This window comes from Eucalyptus grandis, chromosome 1, assembly GCF_016545825.1.
Source record: "Eucalyptus grandis isolate ANBG69807.140 chromosome 1, ASM1654582v1, whole genome shotgun sequence".
In the NCBI taxonomy this organism is placed as follows: domain Eukaryota; kingdom Viridiplantae; phylum Streptophyta; class Magnoliopsida; order Myrtales; family Myrtaceae; genus Eucalyptus; species Eucalyptus grandis.
Genome location: NC_052612.1, coordinates 38,349,716 through 38,368,552, shown reverse-complemented (window position 1 = coordinate 38,368,552; position 18,837 = coordinate 38,349,716). Strand labels below are relative to the sequence as shown.

Here is an 18,837-nt window from a genome sequence, read left to right as displayed (position 1 = left end):
TATAAGAGAAAAGGTTTAGAAGATATAAGAGAAAAGGTTCAGAAGATATAAGAGAAAATGTTCTGAGAAAAGGAAAATGACCGGTATTTAGATCTCGTGACTATACATCACAAAAGGTGGAGATGTGAATAATTTCCGGGGAGAAGTTGCTGATTTTCGTTTGGCCTAAAAAATTACATCTGTCGAACCGTTGATACCATTGTTTCATAGTCTTCTTCAAATTGGCTAAATGTGCACGAATAATGCTTATCAAGTAAGATGAAGAGGTCGACCAACAAAAAAAAAAAGTAAGATGCAGAACAATAGCTACACATATCAAGTGAGCTGATGACAGGCTAAACATAGAAAAATATTTGATCCTTGATAGCATATATGATACCTGCGAAACGTGATATTCAGGGCCCTCTGTCAGTGAGAATGTTATGTAACCTTGCCATGGTTGTTGTCCTGTGACTAGAGAGTACATCATTTTTTATTTTTTTTGGTCGTAAGGGAGTACATCATTAAAGGTTGAGAAAATATACATCCTCAAATCTAATCTGATTAAGGACAGCTCAATAAGGGACCTTACTTGGTGCAGAGATGTTCCAACATGGTTTCAGCTTATGACCGTCATTCATCCAAAACTGTTCATTTGCGCTCGCCTTATTAGCCAGGCTCGGACCAGTAATCTTTATTGACTTAAACTGAATGGTGGATCTTGCTGGATACTTTACCCTCATTTAAAAACAATAACACAGTGATGAACTACCACAAGCATACTACGCCACAGCTTGTGACTGGAATGCTACTAATGTTTTAGTTGTTGGATGATGGAAGACGTGTCATATTTTAATTTCGTATGAAGGCCTTTTTCTTTGTTGCTTTTCTGTTTGGCTAAACAATTTCTGATGGCATGGGAAAAACTGTGAAAAGAAATTGAAGAGAGCATGCAAATAGCGAACAGATAATGAAATAATTGATTTAGTACACGAACTGTTTCCTGGAAGTCTAATGCTGTCAACTGTCATGAATGTACTAGTCACCAATCTATAGTCTCATGCATGAACAGCAATAATTTTATCATTTAAGCACTATATGAAACATTTGCGATTAGAATGAGAATCCCACTAAGATCTAACTGGTTTCTTAATGTGGTCGAGAAATGATGAGAAGTAGGATGATGTAGAAATTGCAGAAAGAAAATTCATGAACTGAACTATGATCATAATAAAAGAGCTAGGAGAGGCATACTTGGAGGGTGTCGAAGTGGTCACGCTAGATCATATTTCCCAGCATACCAAACATAGACAACGTGAGGAATGCGGCCATTACTTGCCTTAGATCTATCCCTCTCCCTCTCACCCTCCTCTCCCTTTCTCCACACAATCACAACGCAGTGACACACATACACACACTCACGCGAGTCCCTTAGAGACCACTGTGTTCTGATAAATAAAGCTGCAACATATATATATATATATATATATATATATATATATATAGAGAGAGAGAGAGAGAGAGAGAGAGAGAGAGAGGTCAATTAAGAAGAGGTGGATGTTGACAAGTGTTGACAACTAGCACCAACAAGTCAAGACGCCCAAAAAGGGAATCGGAGAGAGAGGTTACATGCATGAGAACACGACCTGGAAGGCTTGTCGGTTGTCACTCATCGCTGAAATAGCTCTCCTTTCTCTTTGCAAGATCATGCAAATGGTGTTTGCTTTGCATGCACCAACAAAACTGATTGCTTTGCATTCACCAACGAGACGATAGAACTTGCCTCCGAGGATACAGCTACTTCTTGCAGGTCAGCGTTCCTGGCACAAAACCAAAAATCGCATTTATTTCCCAGGTTGGGTAGATGGGCCAAGCTGTCGGGTCAGGTTACATGTTCCTGAAAATGGTATCTTCTGCTCTTCTTCAGAAACCATAAGCATTCCCCAAAAAGGTCGCAATTTTTCGAAACTACATATTACTCGCATGAGGCTTCTAAGTTTACGGTTGGCATTTTTCACTATATAATTTACTTTTAGCATTAAAATTCAAGTACGTCAACTTGTGTTATTTCCCGGAGAATAGTACAAGTGACCCAGATCAAGCCCCTTATCCAGGACAGATCCAGGTTCAAGCCCAACTTCAGCTCTTGTGCTAAGCCTAGATCCGATGCCATCGTGGAATTATGATGTGGATGTGATTTACTATCAAGTTTGGTCGACATATCGAGATTCCATTTGAAATGTTTCTTGACGATTCTTCGATTTGATCTTTCTAAAGCTAATTGAAAGATACTAAACAAGGAAAAATTTATGTTTAATCAAATCAAATGATCACTCGCCTTTTGAAAATAATAAGGGCTTATTTGGTAACCATCCAAACAGCGCATAATTCTGATTTTTTGTTCTTGGGAGCTGTTTGAGAACATAAATGTGTTTAGTAAACTTTTTGCTCACGGGAACAAATTTCTATTTTTTTTATTCTTGGAAGTAGATTTGAAACTGAATAAAAAATTTTAAAAAAAAATTGATTTTTGTTTTGAGAACAAATCTAATAATCAAGTTCGTATTCTTCTCTTCTTCTTCCATTTTCTTCTTCTTCATCTACCGCCACCACCGTGTCCGCCACCATCTACTATTCGTCGCCTACCATTGTCGATCACTGGCAATTGGTTTGGCGAGCTTGCCCGAGGCTCGCCTATCCACAGCAAGGCACAGCCACCCGGCGAGGCTAGGCAAGCCTCGTCGGTAGCCAAGCAACCCCGAGGACCAGCGACGCTCAGGTGAGGTTGCTGGCCCTCGTCTAGCCAATTGCCAAACCCGCGATCGGCCACTTGAAGAAAAAGAATAGGAGAGAAAAAGGAAAAAATAAAAAAAAATTATTTAAAAATTAAAAGAAAATGATTTAGAGTAAAAATTTTGAGCACAATACCAAACTTAATTTTATTCCAAAATAAAAAATTTTAGACAATTATCAAACGGCTTAAAATACTTAGAAATTATCCCTAAGAACATAATAAAAAAATCATTTCGATTAGAAATTATTCCCGAACGAATCGTTACCAAACGTGCCGTAAGTATTTCAAGACAGAGATGATTATATGACATTAGCTAGGCTCTTGTTTTAGTTTTTTCCACCTAATTGAATTGAATACATTCAAAACACTATTCGAAAAATTTAATCTTGGTAATTGGTATTTGATATTTTTTTCCATTTTTAAGAATTCACTTCATTCATTCACCAACAATTTGGATATTGAGAGGTTCTCATTATCAGCATAAATTAATAAGCTTGAGATACGATGACTATCCATTATTTTTTTCTCGAAGCAAATACCAAAGGTATTTGATAAAATGACTCAACTAGCACTAGAGATTGATAAGATGACTCGATCAAAACTTGCCATTGTTAAAAGAAGTGATTTTTTTTGTCTGTCTTGTCTCCAACTTTCTCTCTCTCAAACTTTTACTTTGCTTATTTATAGAGCGTAGAAGTCAAATCATATACCTATGATATTGAAGTTCCCACCCCCCTTCAACTACCATAGATTAAAATAAGTGATTGACAGCTCATATTGAATCGAGGTTTTGCACGTGTTATCATCTCTCTATCCATCTCTCAATTCTCAACTCTTCTCTCTCTATCTCTCATACTTTTGCTTTGTTTCTTTACAGATTGCAGGAGTCAAACCCCACATCTAAAATACTAGCAGCCCTACCCCACCATCTCCCAATTCCTTTAGGTTAAAAGAAGTGATGAGATCTACAAGATTCAAGCAAAATCCGAACTCGAAGTCCTCTAAACAAGAAAAAGCTCGGACAGAAGTGGCACAATTGACAAGAGCGAGAAATAAGAGAAATTGTGATTTGTTGAGAGGTTTCCGAGTGTATTTTTTTTGTAAGCTCGTGATACTCATTTGAGCGGCGTTATGTTATCCACAGTGACAAACCAATCTTTAAACGCACGACAAAGTTGCTGTACTTAGCAAGAAAATATTTTCAAGTGGGAGCCAAAGCGCATTAATGAGCCTTTGTAAACATCATAGAGTTATAATTTATAGATATGGGAATGAGTCTACATGCAGTGTGCGCAGCCACGTGAGAGCAGGGAAGGTTCCTATAGATTAGTGACCAGGTCTATAGCAGCGCTACTGTAAAATGAGTATTTCTTCATGATAGAAACATCTACACCGATAACGAGACAATATTTGTTCTCTAAGTACAACTAGTGGAACATAGCCCTAATTAGATTGCTAGAGCTGGAAAAGAGAATGTGGGTATGAAGTGCCAAACCATTGTAAATCAGATTTGAAATTTCTCTTTCCCTAAACTTTGATTTCCTTTACTAGTATTGTTAGTTCACATAACGGGTAGAAGCGAAATTTTTATTGGAGTTAGCTTTGCAAAATTAATTTGTATTCGCCCCATCTTAATTGCTCATTTGGGCCTACCACACCTGATTGAACGACACGATATAATCATAGTCAAAATCATTCAAATAGACCTCATCATCAGCATAAGAAATTTTGGAACATGTAATATGCCTCTTTTGTTTTGTTTTTTTTTTTTTTTTTTTTGGGGGTCATATATGTCTCTTTTGTTCAACCCCCCTCATCTTTACAAATTGACATTCATTGAATTTGAAGGGTTTTTCTGTCCGTCGGCTCGAGAACAATACAATAAGAATCGAGCATGAATCATCATTTTGCTAAACTTACTAAAATGTTCTAATCGAGATCGTATTCAAATGCAATTGTTCACGTGGATAAATACCAGTTTCCGATGGATTGGCTGACAAAGCGCCAATTCCTTTTGTTCTCCCCTATCGATCAAATTTTATTTTCTAATACTAAATTTTCAAGCATGAACAATCCAACTCTATACCAAGTTACCGAAGAATGGAATGATAATACAAGACTATAGGTGTACATCGTACGTAATGCATGGTGCCAGACGTCAACATTGCTGTACTCCTCAGCCGTCGCATGCTTGCGGTGGCTTTCGGACCATTTCACTCCTTCCCATGTTCTGCGGAATTCAAGCACGTTTCCAAGGAATTATCGACGCTTCATCGTGATCCGGTTGACCTTGTCCCCCACTATTGCTCCTCTTATTGTTATCTATTCATTCCTTAATTTGAATAAAAATGGGGTCACAAGTTGGCGCATCATGCTAGTGTTCAAATAATAGAGGCCAGCCAAATCAAACTCGTTGGCTCGTCTAGGTTATATGCACCTGCAATCGCCCAAGATCGACGGGCATGTCAAGTCCAATTTCTTTAGAATGAAGGCGACATTAGAAATTGACATAGGAGTTGTACTCATCCACCTAGCAAAGCTATATATTAGATTTAAGCAGATGGTGGACATCTTGTTTCTGGGTATCTCGCTTTCTATTAAAGTTGACTAAAGGAAGGGTGTACGATCACGGGTTGGACCATACGCAACGCAAGAGGACCTTACAACACCTGGAAATCTATGCACAAGAAACATATATATGTGTGTATTTATATCTACATATGTCAATTTTCCACCAGCTTTGAAATTTTCCATCTAATTAATAATTCGGATAAGGTTTTTTGTCCTTGTACGGAAATTTGTGAGCTAGATTTCCAAGAGATGCCGCTAGTGTCGTCATCGATTTGGTTGTTGTTCCTAAGCTCCCTTTCAATTTCGGTTGCGTAATGTGCTCGATTTTAATAGTACCCTCTTGTTCTTATCTATCATCTCTACAGTACATTGCGTGGCTGATTAAGGCTAAATAAATCAATCTTTGGTGCAAGTTGAGCTATTGTATATACGCTAAAGATCACGATTTTCACCCTAATTGTCCGAGCATTTCCAGTAAGATACGGCAACATGTCGCCATAAACTTTACCTTAAGATACTATGTTCAGACATGGAAATTGACTGGCATACATGTCCCCCACCTTTGCCTTTTAACTGATGCTTCGATCCCTCCTACTTCTCAAAAGTCAACTCCCTCTTAAAATAACTTCTCAGGAGCCTTAGCTTAATTGGCACTCAGGAATCTGGACACAGCTTGTCATGACTGCAGTTTTGCATCTTGGCAGGAGAAATTTTGGTGACGGGGGCTGAGTAAATTTCCTTCAAGAGTCTCGAGCATATTTTTTAGCAACCCCAAATATTCCATGCATCCATACTAAAAAAAGGTCTAGTTTAGAGCATGAGACCGAGAAATCTGCAATATCTAAGTGAGGGTGATATATAGAAAATTTTACTTAGAATTTCACGGAGTATAATGTGAGATTTTATGAAAATATTACCAATTGTTCTAAAAACTTAAACTAAAAAAAAAAAATTAAAAAAAATGCTTAAACTGTTAAATGAATTCGTCGTTTAATATTTAATTAATCTAACACTATCCTCCATGCATAGGCTAGACTTTGGCCTAAGTCTAAAGGTGTGAAAATATATAATTGGGAAGACAAATAGAGTATGGAAAAAGATTTGAACTTAGAACTTTTTTGCTCTGATATCATATGAGATTTTGTTGGACCGTCAATTATTTTAAAAACTTAAATTATAAATAAATAAATAAAATAACTTAAGTTGTTAGATAAAAACGTGATTTAATATTTAATTACTCTAATATATAATATGTACTTGAAATTTTTTCAAAAACTCGCTTCTACTTTGACACGTTCAGTATTATCTTCAATTTTGAAAATATACAAAAGTCCACTTCTCCAAGGCTCGAACCTTGATCTCATCTCTCCCCTCTCTAATTCTTTCTTCCCACTAGTCTGAGACTCTCTCTCCTATTTATTTAGTGTCGCTGCCATCTCCTCCATCCTTGACCGATTGAAGCCGCCGTAGCCCTGACGACGATGCCGATGCGCCTCCATGTCAACCCCAACATCTCTATGTCTGCCCCTCTACCTGCTCTCCCGGTCTTCTGCCAAGTTAGCCACGGCCGAAGCCTCCAAGGACTTGGCGCCATTGAGCTCAACTAGATCTCAGGTGATGGCCGACGCTGATATGAGGCTCGACCAGATCTGTTGAGCTCGACAGATATAGGGCGAAAATGTATTACCCTAAAAAATTAGGGGCAGTTCAAAATGGTCATATTAGAGTTGTGCTAAGCACATTTGTTTTTTTTTTGGGTTGGATTTTCAACCTTGAAGATATTGACAAATCTCGTTGTTCTGTGCCGATATTGATTCCTTCTTTTAAACAATATTATTTTTCAATTTTTTAATAAATCTAAAAGTATCTTTCAGCATATATTATGCCCAACTGCTATCTTTATCTTTTTTTTTACGCCTATATGAGTTAAATTAAGCTCCAAATGAAATTTATATATGTTGCAGACATCATGAAAACAATTAATCGACATTTATTCAACATAATGATTCTTACTTGGAAACAATCACGTAAACCAGTTGTTTAATTTTTTGTAATCGCACCTGTTAATTTTCTAATGTAAAAAACCAACAAATAAAATTATCCTTCCAAAGATGATATTGCTATAGCACAGTGTATAGGCTTTTTCAAGTGCACGCGAGCTTCTTCTTTGTTTCTCCCCCTTGCCTCGCGGAAAAATAAGTTCAATTTCGCACACAAGACTAAGTATTAGTTGACTTTATGAAACAGACTTCAAGTATTTTTTTTTCTATTGTTAATTGTGTCTTAATTTCTTTTTGTGCCGGTCGATTATTGCTCAATCCAATGATTATGGGGCAATGGAAGTCGAGAATTTTTATGAAGTCCATTCTAGACTGAAGAGCCAAAGATAGCAAAAAGGCAGAAACTGCATAATTCAGGTCTTCCTTCACCAAATCACACGTTATCAATTGGCCACTCCAAATATACAACACCTTTGAATTCTTCTCGGACTCCATAAATACACCGAAGCTTTAGGAAGAAATTCGAGGGAAAATAACTAGAAAAGCAAATTCTCGAATGAAAAAATTTCATTCGATAACTCAAGGTTCCATGACCCGCTATGGAGGACCAAAGGAAATCTATGATGTGTCAAAGTACAATATTACTTAATGCTTTTGAAAATACAGATGATTATCTTAACTAAATATCAAAAATTCAAAACAGCAAGAATACTAGTTGAATTCCTTGTTAATCTAGATGTAAAAATATCGACTATATTAACAAGGGACAATAGCATGATCTACCAGAAATTTCAACTGCAAAAGTCGCAAACCAACTGCACAATAGAACTTCATCAAATCAACTATCATGTATAGGCAAAAGAATTCCATTGGTCATCAAGTTTGTTGTGGTTGGCAGCTGCGATTTCTTTTAATACCGTCGGCTAGAAATATCTGAGGAACTAAAAATTTGACATCTGACCGATACCTAACTTATGAACAACGATTAGTTTATATGTCAATAAATAAATAACTAGATCTTTTAGTTGGTGAAGAATCTTGCAATGAGGGCGGCCTAGAAGGAATAAATTATAAATGGTTTTAATAAGCAAGCCCTCTTATCAAGGTGTGAATAAGATATAGTCTGAAAATGAGCCTTTCAACTTGAGAAGATGATGCCATGATGTCCTCAACTTGTTATCACACAAGAGAACTGGTCAATCCCCAGCACCACCATCTGTACTATCCATGTGATCCATCGTGGCTATCATTGGCCGAAGGCATATAGTTCGAATCTGTGCGCTGGATGCCCCTTCCCCGCCCCCACCCCCACCAAACTATTACTCCATCTTTGTATTGTGATCATAGCATATGTTTCTCTCCATCATACATACGTACGTACGTACGTGTAATATATATATATATAGGAAGCACGATACGCAAGCACTTGCGTAAAGTCGGCATCTTTAATATACAGTATTGTGACTTAATTCTCTTCTCTATACAAAGGTAATATTAATGTCTAACTTAAAAATATCTTCCCTATTTTAGTGAATTGCATATCTAGATTGCTCGGATACTCGCTCAATCTTAGACATGATTAGCTTCGACTATAAAGGGAATTTGTCAAATCTACAAAAGTGCAAATTAAAATACCATCACAATTAACGAGCTCATCAAATATTAAATTGGTAAGTGAGAAGTATATTCTTTGTATACAAAGATCTTTATTAGAGAATATTGTTCTATTATAATTTTACTACACCAGTAAACTAAACATGTACCAATATCTATTTTGTGTTTGTTTGACGGGGAACAAAATGGGGAAAAAGAAATACCAAGTGGAGGAAGAGGAAATGGTCCAAGGAAGGTGAAAGATAAAAAGCAAATCGAGCAGCCCCACCCACCGAGAGAGGCGGGCAGCCAAGGTTTTCAACCGGAGTGAGGGTTGACTTTTGATGAAGGGAAGACACGTGGCCACGCGAGCCCTTCGTACGCGGCCACTGTACTTTCGATGCACACGTGTTGGGTCCCTCCTCTCCTTCCTCCATCCGTACGTCCTCCCCCTCTCTCTCCATATAAAATGCGACGTGAGGCTTCGCTGGTTTCTCTCATCCCGCAAAAGCCCACCACCACTCTTCTCCTTCGCTCGTCATTCGTAAATTCTGCCTTCTTCTCGTTTGCGTTTTTCTTTCTTTCTTTCTTTCTTTCTTTCTTTTGGGTTTGGGTTTCTGGAGTTGGGTGTGAAGATGCTGTACGAGCAGCCACAGCAGCAGCAGCAGCAAGTGAGATTCGATTCGAGGAGGAAGAAAGGGACGGCGGATCAGAGAAAGAGAGGAACCGCCGTCGTTGAGGAAGATGAGAGGCTCGAAGTCGTGGATTTGAGTGGCTTGTCCATGGAGTCTCTCCCTAACCCTACCCTGAATTTGGCCCTCATCTGCAAGTTGGACATCTCTAACAACAACCTTCAGGTACTCTCTCTCTCTCTCTCTCTCTCTCTCTCTACCTTGAAATTGTTTTGTTTTTTAAGGTCATCTCTTCTTGAGTTTATGTCAGTAATTTCGATTCCTTACTTTTCCCACCCAGAAAAGGCCCATTTGACAAAAAAGTGACAGATTGCGTGAAGGATCAAGATGGGGGAAGATTTAAAATGAGTGCTTGTCTCACTAAGTCAAACTCACCGCAAAAAAGCTATAGTTTGTTCAACATATCTTCACGTTAGAGGCCGTAATAAATGCATGTCTGCGAAGACAATTCAATCCTTTGTCTGCAGTATTGATGATGAGTTTTTTTTCAGTTGGCCAAGATAAAGACAATGAATTCCGGTGTCCCAGGATCAGTTTCAATACGCTTTTCAACTTCTCATAAATACCAGCACATTTTCTCATGAGGGAGTTGGCAGTCACTTATCAGCTTCCATGCTTATCAACCCCATCTCTCGACCAAAAAAAAACCTCCATCTCTCTCTCTCTCTCTCTCTCTCTCTCTCTCTCTCTCTCTTTGCCCTCTTATTTTTCCTACAACCTCTTTCCATCTGTCGATGAAGGGAAAAGAACGCTCAGATTAATTACGGGCAGACACGCTCTCTCTCTCCCTCTCTCTCTGAGATTGTTTAACACCCTTTCATTTCCGCCAAAAGGCAAATGGCTCGGCTCTCTCTCTCTCTCTGAGATTGTTTAACGCCCTTTCATTTCCGCCAAAGGCAAATGGCTCGGCGTTATCTCCTCTTGTAAGGGAAGAGGATGAGGTTCAAATCTTGAATTCTAAAGTTGTGATGAGGTTAGGGAAGAAAGGTCCTTCAAGAACAATTAGGCTATTATCTCATGACTTACCACAAAAACAACCTCCATTTCTTGAACCTTGATTTGAAAAGCAGATAGTTAACGGAACAAAGTCGAAGGAGCTAGCTTTTGACCATTCAATCTTATGAGATAGTACTTTTCGTACGTGTAGAACGAACACCTTCTCATTATTCAGGGTCACCACTAAATTAGTATTTTGATATCCCTTTGACGGTGAATATGAGACTTAAATCTGGAGATATGGAAATGAATGTATGACAGACGATACCAGAGTCGATGGTGGCAAGATTGCTAAACGTGGTGGTGCTGGACGTCCACTCCAACCAATTGAAGGTCCTTCCAAACTCGATCGGGTGTCTCGTGAAGCTCAAGGTTTTGAATGTCGCTGGAAATTATCTCCGAACCCTCCCCAGGACTATTGAGAATTGCAGGTACCGTATCCTAATCTCTACTTCTCTTCCACTTCCTTTTTTTTTCCCCAATTTCATCAATATAATGCTCATGCAATTATTGACACAGCACCATCAAAAGCTAAAAGCTGCTATCTTCGTTACATAGCAAAAGAAAAGTGCCTTGACTTTAGGAGAATGAATATAAAAACCCTAATGACAATTAGGAATTAAAAAAAAAAAAAAAAAAAGTAAGCCCTTAGCACAGGATGCTTTCTCTAATCATGGAAGTCACTTTCCCTACCCTTTTAAAATGAGTTGCAAAGGCTAGCCTGTTCTATCGTTTTTTTTGTCTTAACATATGGCGTAAGACTTTCATTTTGCTTATTTGAAATTTTAATTTGTAGTTTGGGAGAAGAGATGAGAATGGAATAATACTACAGACACCCATAACTAAACAGCATGGCGTGGTTAGACTTGCTATAAAAATACCATACGTTCGATGAGCTTATTAGCTTGTTTTCGCTTTCTTGACATGATAATTGTGTATTCTTGCATAAATTATTACCGTTGTTATCGCCACAATCATCAGTCCCCTCGTTAATGTGCATCACTCATAGGAAGAGTCTTCTACATGTGTCTCTAGAGAGCACTATTTCATAAAATTATGCATCCTTAAGTATGCCCTTTAAATGCTCTTGCTTCGCTAATATTAATTTATAAGTCGCCCCATGATCTGTCCTGGGCATTAGAATTTTAGATATTCCAAAAGGCCGGCCTAGACTACACAATGAAGCGTGTGTTGGTCTATTCTAAGGCATACATCACTTTTTGTTTTATTTAGTAAGTGATAGAGATTTATGAATTTATTAGTATGAAAATGATTGATTTATATAGGTCCTACTAGGGGTGAGAATGGTTTATATAGGTCCTACTAGGGGTGAGCATGGTTTCAGATAGTTCCAGGGTAGAATTTGAAACGTGAGAATCGGACTGATGGGAATCTGTCCGATTCTAAGTTTCAAGATATATAGGGTAGGTTCCAAGTTCCAAAAATTGGAAAACTAATTTCAAATTATAGGTTCCAGGTTATAGGTTGATAGAACCTATAACCTAGAACCTAGAATAATTTTATGTTTTTCTTGGTCTATATCTTCGCACGATTTTGTGGTATTCCATGTCGTTCAATAGTGTGTATATAATATGAAATTACTAGTCCAAGTTTCATTTTATAACTAAGACTTTTACTTTATTAATGTTTTATATTTTTCATATGTTTAAATATATGTTATGGTCAGTGAATTGTAATAGTAAGAGTGATTATTAAATGTGATAATTCAATACAATTGTTCAATTAATAATAAAAATGGAACTTGGATGGATCTTGGAATTTATATCATGGTAGGTTCCAAGTTCTAAGATATGCAAGGTAAATTTCAAGTTCTAGAAAATAAGAAACTTATTCCAATGGGTAGGTTCCAAATTCCAAGTGGAATCTGTATGGAATCTAGAATTGCTTACCATAGGTTATACAAACAGTTTGAAGTACAATTCACACGGTCATAAAATGGAAATCCTGTCTACTAATGGAATGAGTTCATTTAATTAGAATTTAAAAATTGTATACATGTCGGGATTCTAAATAATACGCATGTAATGACATTTTTATGTCACTAGTGTAATAAATAAATAACGTCGTTCAAAATATAAATATCATTTCAGATCTATCGGCAACGGATGAATATATACACAAGCACGTATAGAAAATGGGTATGCAATCAGCTATAATAACCATATCGGCTATTAATGCAAGACTTTTTACTACATGGGTAAAATCAATTCATGTACAAGGGAAGAATCATTTTTAACCGATCATGCATACATCAAGATGATCAATCCATGTGGGCCATAAGATAATCGGCTGAAAAATATCTAGAAGTCTGAACGTAATTTTCAGTGGCAAGAAATGGAGAAGATTACGTCTGCCGCGTATGTGTGACGTAAGAAAACTCATTAAACAAGACTACCGCATTCCCATATGAATATTTAGTTCGATAGATTATACACATATCTGTGGCGGACGTGTATACTCAATCCGTACAAACGTAAACAGATCTCTCATAATCTGAGTTTATTGATTGACGTTTACCTAATCTTTGGCCATAAGACGTTAGTGCGAGGAAGAGGTGGTTTGGAGATGTACACACGTACTTGTTTCTTAACAAAATGAAAATGCCGATATCGGAATCGTCATGTTTGAGTTAGGAAACAAGACGGAAAGTGTGATGTAAGTGACAACCGCCTCCACAAATCTCGTGTTGTCTCCTGGTAAAACTAGGATCTTTTGTCCCTTTGTCAAACACGTTTCCGCCTTTCTTCACGGGAAATACAAAAGCCGGAGATGAACGTTATTTTGCGCAAAAATATCTGCTCGCTGACGTTTTCTGACCGATTATGTTGCGGTCTGTTTTTTGAAGAAACAGTATCGTGCGTAAGCAGTATAGGTTTGTTTTTAAGGTCTGAAGTTTAGGTAATTGGCTTGGTGGAGTATCATAATAAACTTCTCTTAGGCTTTTTTTATCTTCATTTTACCAGATTAAACAAGATGGACGGATGAACTTTTCATTTATCTCTTGTGTATGTTTCGATCAGTTAACGGTTGATCTTGATCCAGTGTCAAAATTAAGACAATTCGAAGGGTCAAGGTTTCTAAAAGTATAAGGGATCGACATTGAAAATGTGAATTGAAAATGTGGATATATATATATATATATATAGAGAGAGAGAGAGAGAGAGAGAGAGAGAGAGAGAAGCTCTTAAATGTTTCGACGTCTTGTCTTGTAAGGTCACTAACAAGCAAACTACATGTTCCCCTCACATCCCAGATCACTTGAGGAACTGAATGCCAATTTCAACCAGCTTATGAGACTACCGGACACCATTGGCTTCGAGCTTCTGAACCTTAAGAAGCTCTCAGTCAGTTCGAACAAGCTCGTGTTTCTCCCTCACTCCACCTCCCACCTCACCTCCCTCCGCATCCTCGACGCTCGTCTCAACTGCCTTCGCTCGCTGCCTGCAGACATGGAGAACTTAATCAAGCTTGAAGTTCTCAACGTGAGTCAAAATTTCCAATGCCTCGAGACCCTCCCCTACTCCATAGGCCTACTGTTGTCCCTCATCGAGCTGGACGTTAGCTATAACAAGATCACGGCCTTGCCGGACTCCATGGGATGTCTCCAGAAGCTCCGGAAGCTCTGCGTAGAAGGAAACCCGCTTACTTCGCCTCCAGTGGAAGTCGTTGAGCAAGGGTTGCATGCTGTGAAGCAGTACTTGAGTGAAAAGATGAATGCAGGACATCGAAGTCCAACCAAGAAGTCATGGATCGGCAAGTTGGTCAGGTATGGTACATTCAATGGGAGCCGAGTCAGTAGAATGAACCAGGAGGAAAGTGAAGGGTATATGGCACCTGACTATCAAAGAATTTCTGGATTTGCCTCGCCGAGATATATGGGGAGGTTCTCACCGCGCCGCCTCTTCTCTCCAAGAAGAAGCAATGCTTGTTAATGTTTTGTAAAGTTTTTATATTAGTGGTATTGTATGGCTGTTGCGAAATGAAGGGTCGTCCATTAGCACTAGGCCAGTTTGTGATCCCGTTAGACCAAAATGATGGTAGATGAGCCCACATACACAGACATTATCGCGTTCTTGGTTCATTTAGCTGCATGACAAGTTGCTCTTTTCCCGCCTTGTATACACAGACATTATCGCGTTATTGTATGACTGTTGCGAAATGAAGGGTCGTCCATTAGTACTAAGGGCAGTTTGTGGTACTATTAAACAAGAAAATGAGATCCCCCAATCGCATGATGGGAAATGAGCACACATACACATACATCATCGTGTTCTTGGTTCATTTAGCTGTATGACAAGTTGCTCTTATCCCCCCTTGTGTAAGCTCATGTTGCTCTTCAGAGCAAGACAGAAGTCATCTTCGTGAATAAATAATGTCTTGTTCCCCGACGCTGTGTCCAGGGTGGAAGCAAACTTAACGAAACAACCACGTCCTAAAGCACTTGCCAATTCACATTCATGACTTTGATGGCCGGTTGAGGCAATGAGCTAAGCAACATAACGCAGAACAAGAAGAACTTGTCAGGAATGCAAACAGCAATACTTTACACTGTTTTTGGTCTGAGTGGCGCTCAAGTTTACAGCTGCACCTCCACCAATACCGACAGCACTATCCTTAGTAGATAATGAGAGCACTTGTCTACAATGAGATGTAGTTGTATGACCACCAAGAGGGATCGATACACACAATCACGGTTGCTTAGTGACATTTAGCTAGACAATCAAATACAACGATGGTCATTTCGTGCTATTACTCTCAGCTTTAGACTCCCAGGTTCTCTAGCTAGTCATAGTAAAGGCGCAAGACCACAAGGGCAAGTTCCGTTGCCATGAAATCAAGAACAGACAACAGATAATGACTTTTGATATAGCACAAGCATGATGTGCAATCAACAAAACAAGACCAGTTAAAGATAAAGTGCCCTAATGAGAGCAGCAATTTATTAAATAGCTAGACAAATGACAATGCACGATCTTGTGCACCAGTCCTCACGAGTTACAATGTGCACCCTGATATAGCAGCATGAAAGCTTGGCCTTTTTAAAAGAGTAGCTGACAGGAATGCCCCCATAAAAGTAACTTACACATCTCAATCCAAGCTACTTGTGTTGTATAATATAAACTGGATATTGTTAAAAATAATGAATGTGCGCGGAAGCATGGTTTTAGTTATGGATGATAGTTTTTGGTTAGTGACGTGTGCAAGTGTATGGTATATTTTGTAGAGGATGGATAAGGGATAAATTAGGATAATTGAAAGATAAAGAACATGGGATATGGGAAATAGTTTCATTAGTTTGATAAAATAGTTTTACAATAGTTTGAGGAAGTATTGGTGGAGGAGCTTCATGATATGGAATATATTCTCATGCTCCTCTCACCCTCTTACATTTGTTGAACTTACATGCCTATTTATAGAGACTAAATACAACATTCTAGAATAATGTAGAATGTTGTCCACTTTAGCTTAATCTAGAGAGTTCTAGATTGTAGTTTATCCTCTCTTCTTCTAGAGAGATCTATACATGTGCTTCTACATTTTTCTCTTTCTTCCAAAAACATCTAGGGAATTCTAGAAGTTTAGCAACTCTAGAAAATTCTAGAAAATGGATCACCATTTCCAACAGTTATAAATTTCTCGAGATTCTTGGCATAAACCCATTGACTGTTGACATTTGCAAAGAAGTATGATCTATAAACTCATTTTGTATGGATTTCAAAGTAAAATTATTCATGAGTACGCCCTGAATGAGAAGTAAAAGAAACAATTCAACCTATAGAAGTCCACCATGTCATACCACCTCACCAACGGTGCTGACAGAAAGATTAAACAAGATAAGCTTCCCCCATCCCATGGTTTAGACATGCTTCAAAAATCAGTTCTAGGTAGTCGTTATTCCTTTCAATGGTTGTGGTAGAAAGCATAATTCCTGAAACAATAAGCTATACATAATATGTAAGTAGAGTACACGAAGACATGGCTATCAATGTAAATGGATATCTAGGAAGCAGAGGAGCACGGGGTTCATCTGGCTGGTCTTCACAACCTCATCTGTGTAAGCACCCTTAAAAAATTTGCTGAGTTTGGTAGAGATAAAGGACCTCTGACTTTGTATAGTAAGATGAATACCTTCTTTGAACAAAGTCGGAGGGGTAAATGAAAAGGCTAAGAAATGACAGACTGGAAGGAGATTCACTGATATTTGATTGAAAAGACACGGATGAAAATAAACTGGGCCGGCAATCAAAATAGCATAACAAAATGCTCTCATGATGTTAAGAGAGACAGACTCAAATCAACCATGGTGAAAGTTACTAACTAGAAGCTACTTGTCATTGCTAAAAGGCACAGGCCCATGCGTAGAAAAAAGTATATCTTTTCTTTTTTAAAGGAAAACACGGCACATAATCTACATTTCAGCAAAGGGTGCGGAAAATATTGGCAATTAGCTTCGGACACTTTGGGAAGGTGATTTCTATATCCCTGAAGTTAAGCAGTTATGGCTACTTGCACATCTTGTCCAGTAAACCGCAAGATCAAGAGAACTAGATATCTTCAGTAAATCAAAGAAAGGAAATACTAATATTGAGTGTTTGTGCTTTTTGAGACAACCAAATCATCCATCATGCGCACAAAGGAAGAATCTCTTATAATCACAAGAAAATGGAGGACTCCTACAGTAACAATTATGTAAGATGTGCCCATACAGCAGTCTTTCATTGCACAGTGTCTACATGCCCTGTTGCAATATCTCTTGCTTCCATAATGAGTCAAGCAAGCAACAGATTGGACATAACTGATCTAGGGATGCACAAATTTGTCAAGCAGCATTGGCATATTGTCGAGATGGTAAATCTCAAGAGACATTGAGAAAGTAATTTTTGAAAAACTAGAGATAATTAAAATATGTAAGAAAATAGCAGAGATATTTGCAAGTCATAAACAAACTATCTCGCTACATTTGCACCCGTAAGATTTTAATTGCTAGGCCGTCTAGTTGTCCAATGGGTGTTACCATGAATGGAGGATTAACCAGGAGAATCTCTTTCGCGGATAATTTGAGTCACCGAACCGTGAAAATAAAGGCCCTTGCACAATTCGCATCTACACTTTCCCTTGAGCCGGCCAGCTCAATCTTTCATTCTCATGGCACATCTCTTCAATTCAAGAGTAGCGCAGTTCAAAGGGGAGTAAAGAACTGTTGGAGAAAACTTCATTATTATTTTGAAGTTGACAAAACGTTTCCATCAGTATAATTTGAAGACTTGCAGACTCTATCGTCAAAGTCTAAAGACCTCCAGACTCAAGATTTAAAGTCTACATTCACTGATAGTTTCTAGACCAACGAAGAGAAGATTCATTCATATGCGAGTTCAAGGATTTAATTCGTATGGTAGAAGAATATCTTACGGCTGGAGATAGTATCTTTTGATCAATTATTTTTATTGAAATCAATTCGGATAATCAGATTTGTTGATTGGCGAAGTATACTTGGAATGTTCCACTTATGGAAACCTAGATCCTGATTGTATGGGCGAGCAGAATTGGTGGGCTATCATCACATTCCCTAAATAACTCAAGATCTCCTTGATTGATTTTGTCCAACAGGTAGATTGAAAGAACTCATTTGAAAAATGCCAACGGTTATAAAGGCATTGAGAAGTATATAAGGAAGACGCTCAAGTTATTCGAGTGTGTGCGTGAAAGAAAAATTTCAAAGTCTGAAGCTCCTAGTTCTTTACTATTTCAATCGCTAAGCTTAAATTGTACTAAAAAAAGAGATCAAACACTTATGAGACTTTGAGGAAATGTAGTAGAGTTTCTACACTGTGGAATCAAGGACGTGAGGCTATAAAATCTCTTTTGATTCTTAGTGAAATCCAGCCAGTAGGCTATCAGTGCAGGAGAGTGGACGTATGATGTGAATCGTTGCGGAGGGATCGTTCTACGAAGGCCCAGATGGTGCGAATTGCAAACCTCGACCTCCAATCAAACCTGTGATTGGCAACCTCGGTATGAACGTGACTTGTTGATGAACACGTGTCAACCAACCAAAGGAGGTGCTAGGGACCCATTGTCTATTCCTACCGGTTCGATTACTCGAGCGCAGTCAAACAATTCAAGCAAGTCTGTTGGCGTCATGGTTCGTGATTTTTGGCGTGAAGATGACCTTGGATCAAATCTTGAAGAA

The 18,837-nt window shown here is 38.2% G+C and overlaps 1 protein-coding gene across 1 annotated transcript; it reads left to right on the top strand.

Annotated features, from left to right (window-relative positions):
- Window positions 1–9,454: 9,454 nt before the first annotated feature.
- LOC104438732 (plant intracellular Ras-group-related LRR protein 6) lies at window positions 9,455–14,805 on the top strand. Its single transcript, XM_010051912.3, has 3 exons — window positions 9,455–9,794; window positions 10,887–11,056; window positions 13,900–14,805. Exons 1-3 carry the CDS (start codon window positions 9,573–9,575, stop codon window positions 14,576–14,578), a joined length of 1,071 nt encoding a protein of 356 aa, XP_010050214.2. The 5' UTR covers window positions 9,455–9,572; the 3' UTR covers window positions 14,579–14,805.
- Window positions 14,806–18,837: the final 4,032 nt, after the last annotated feature.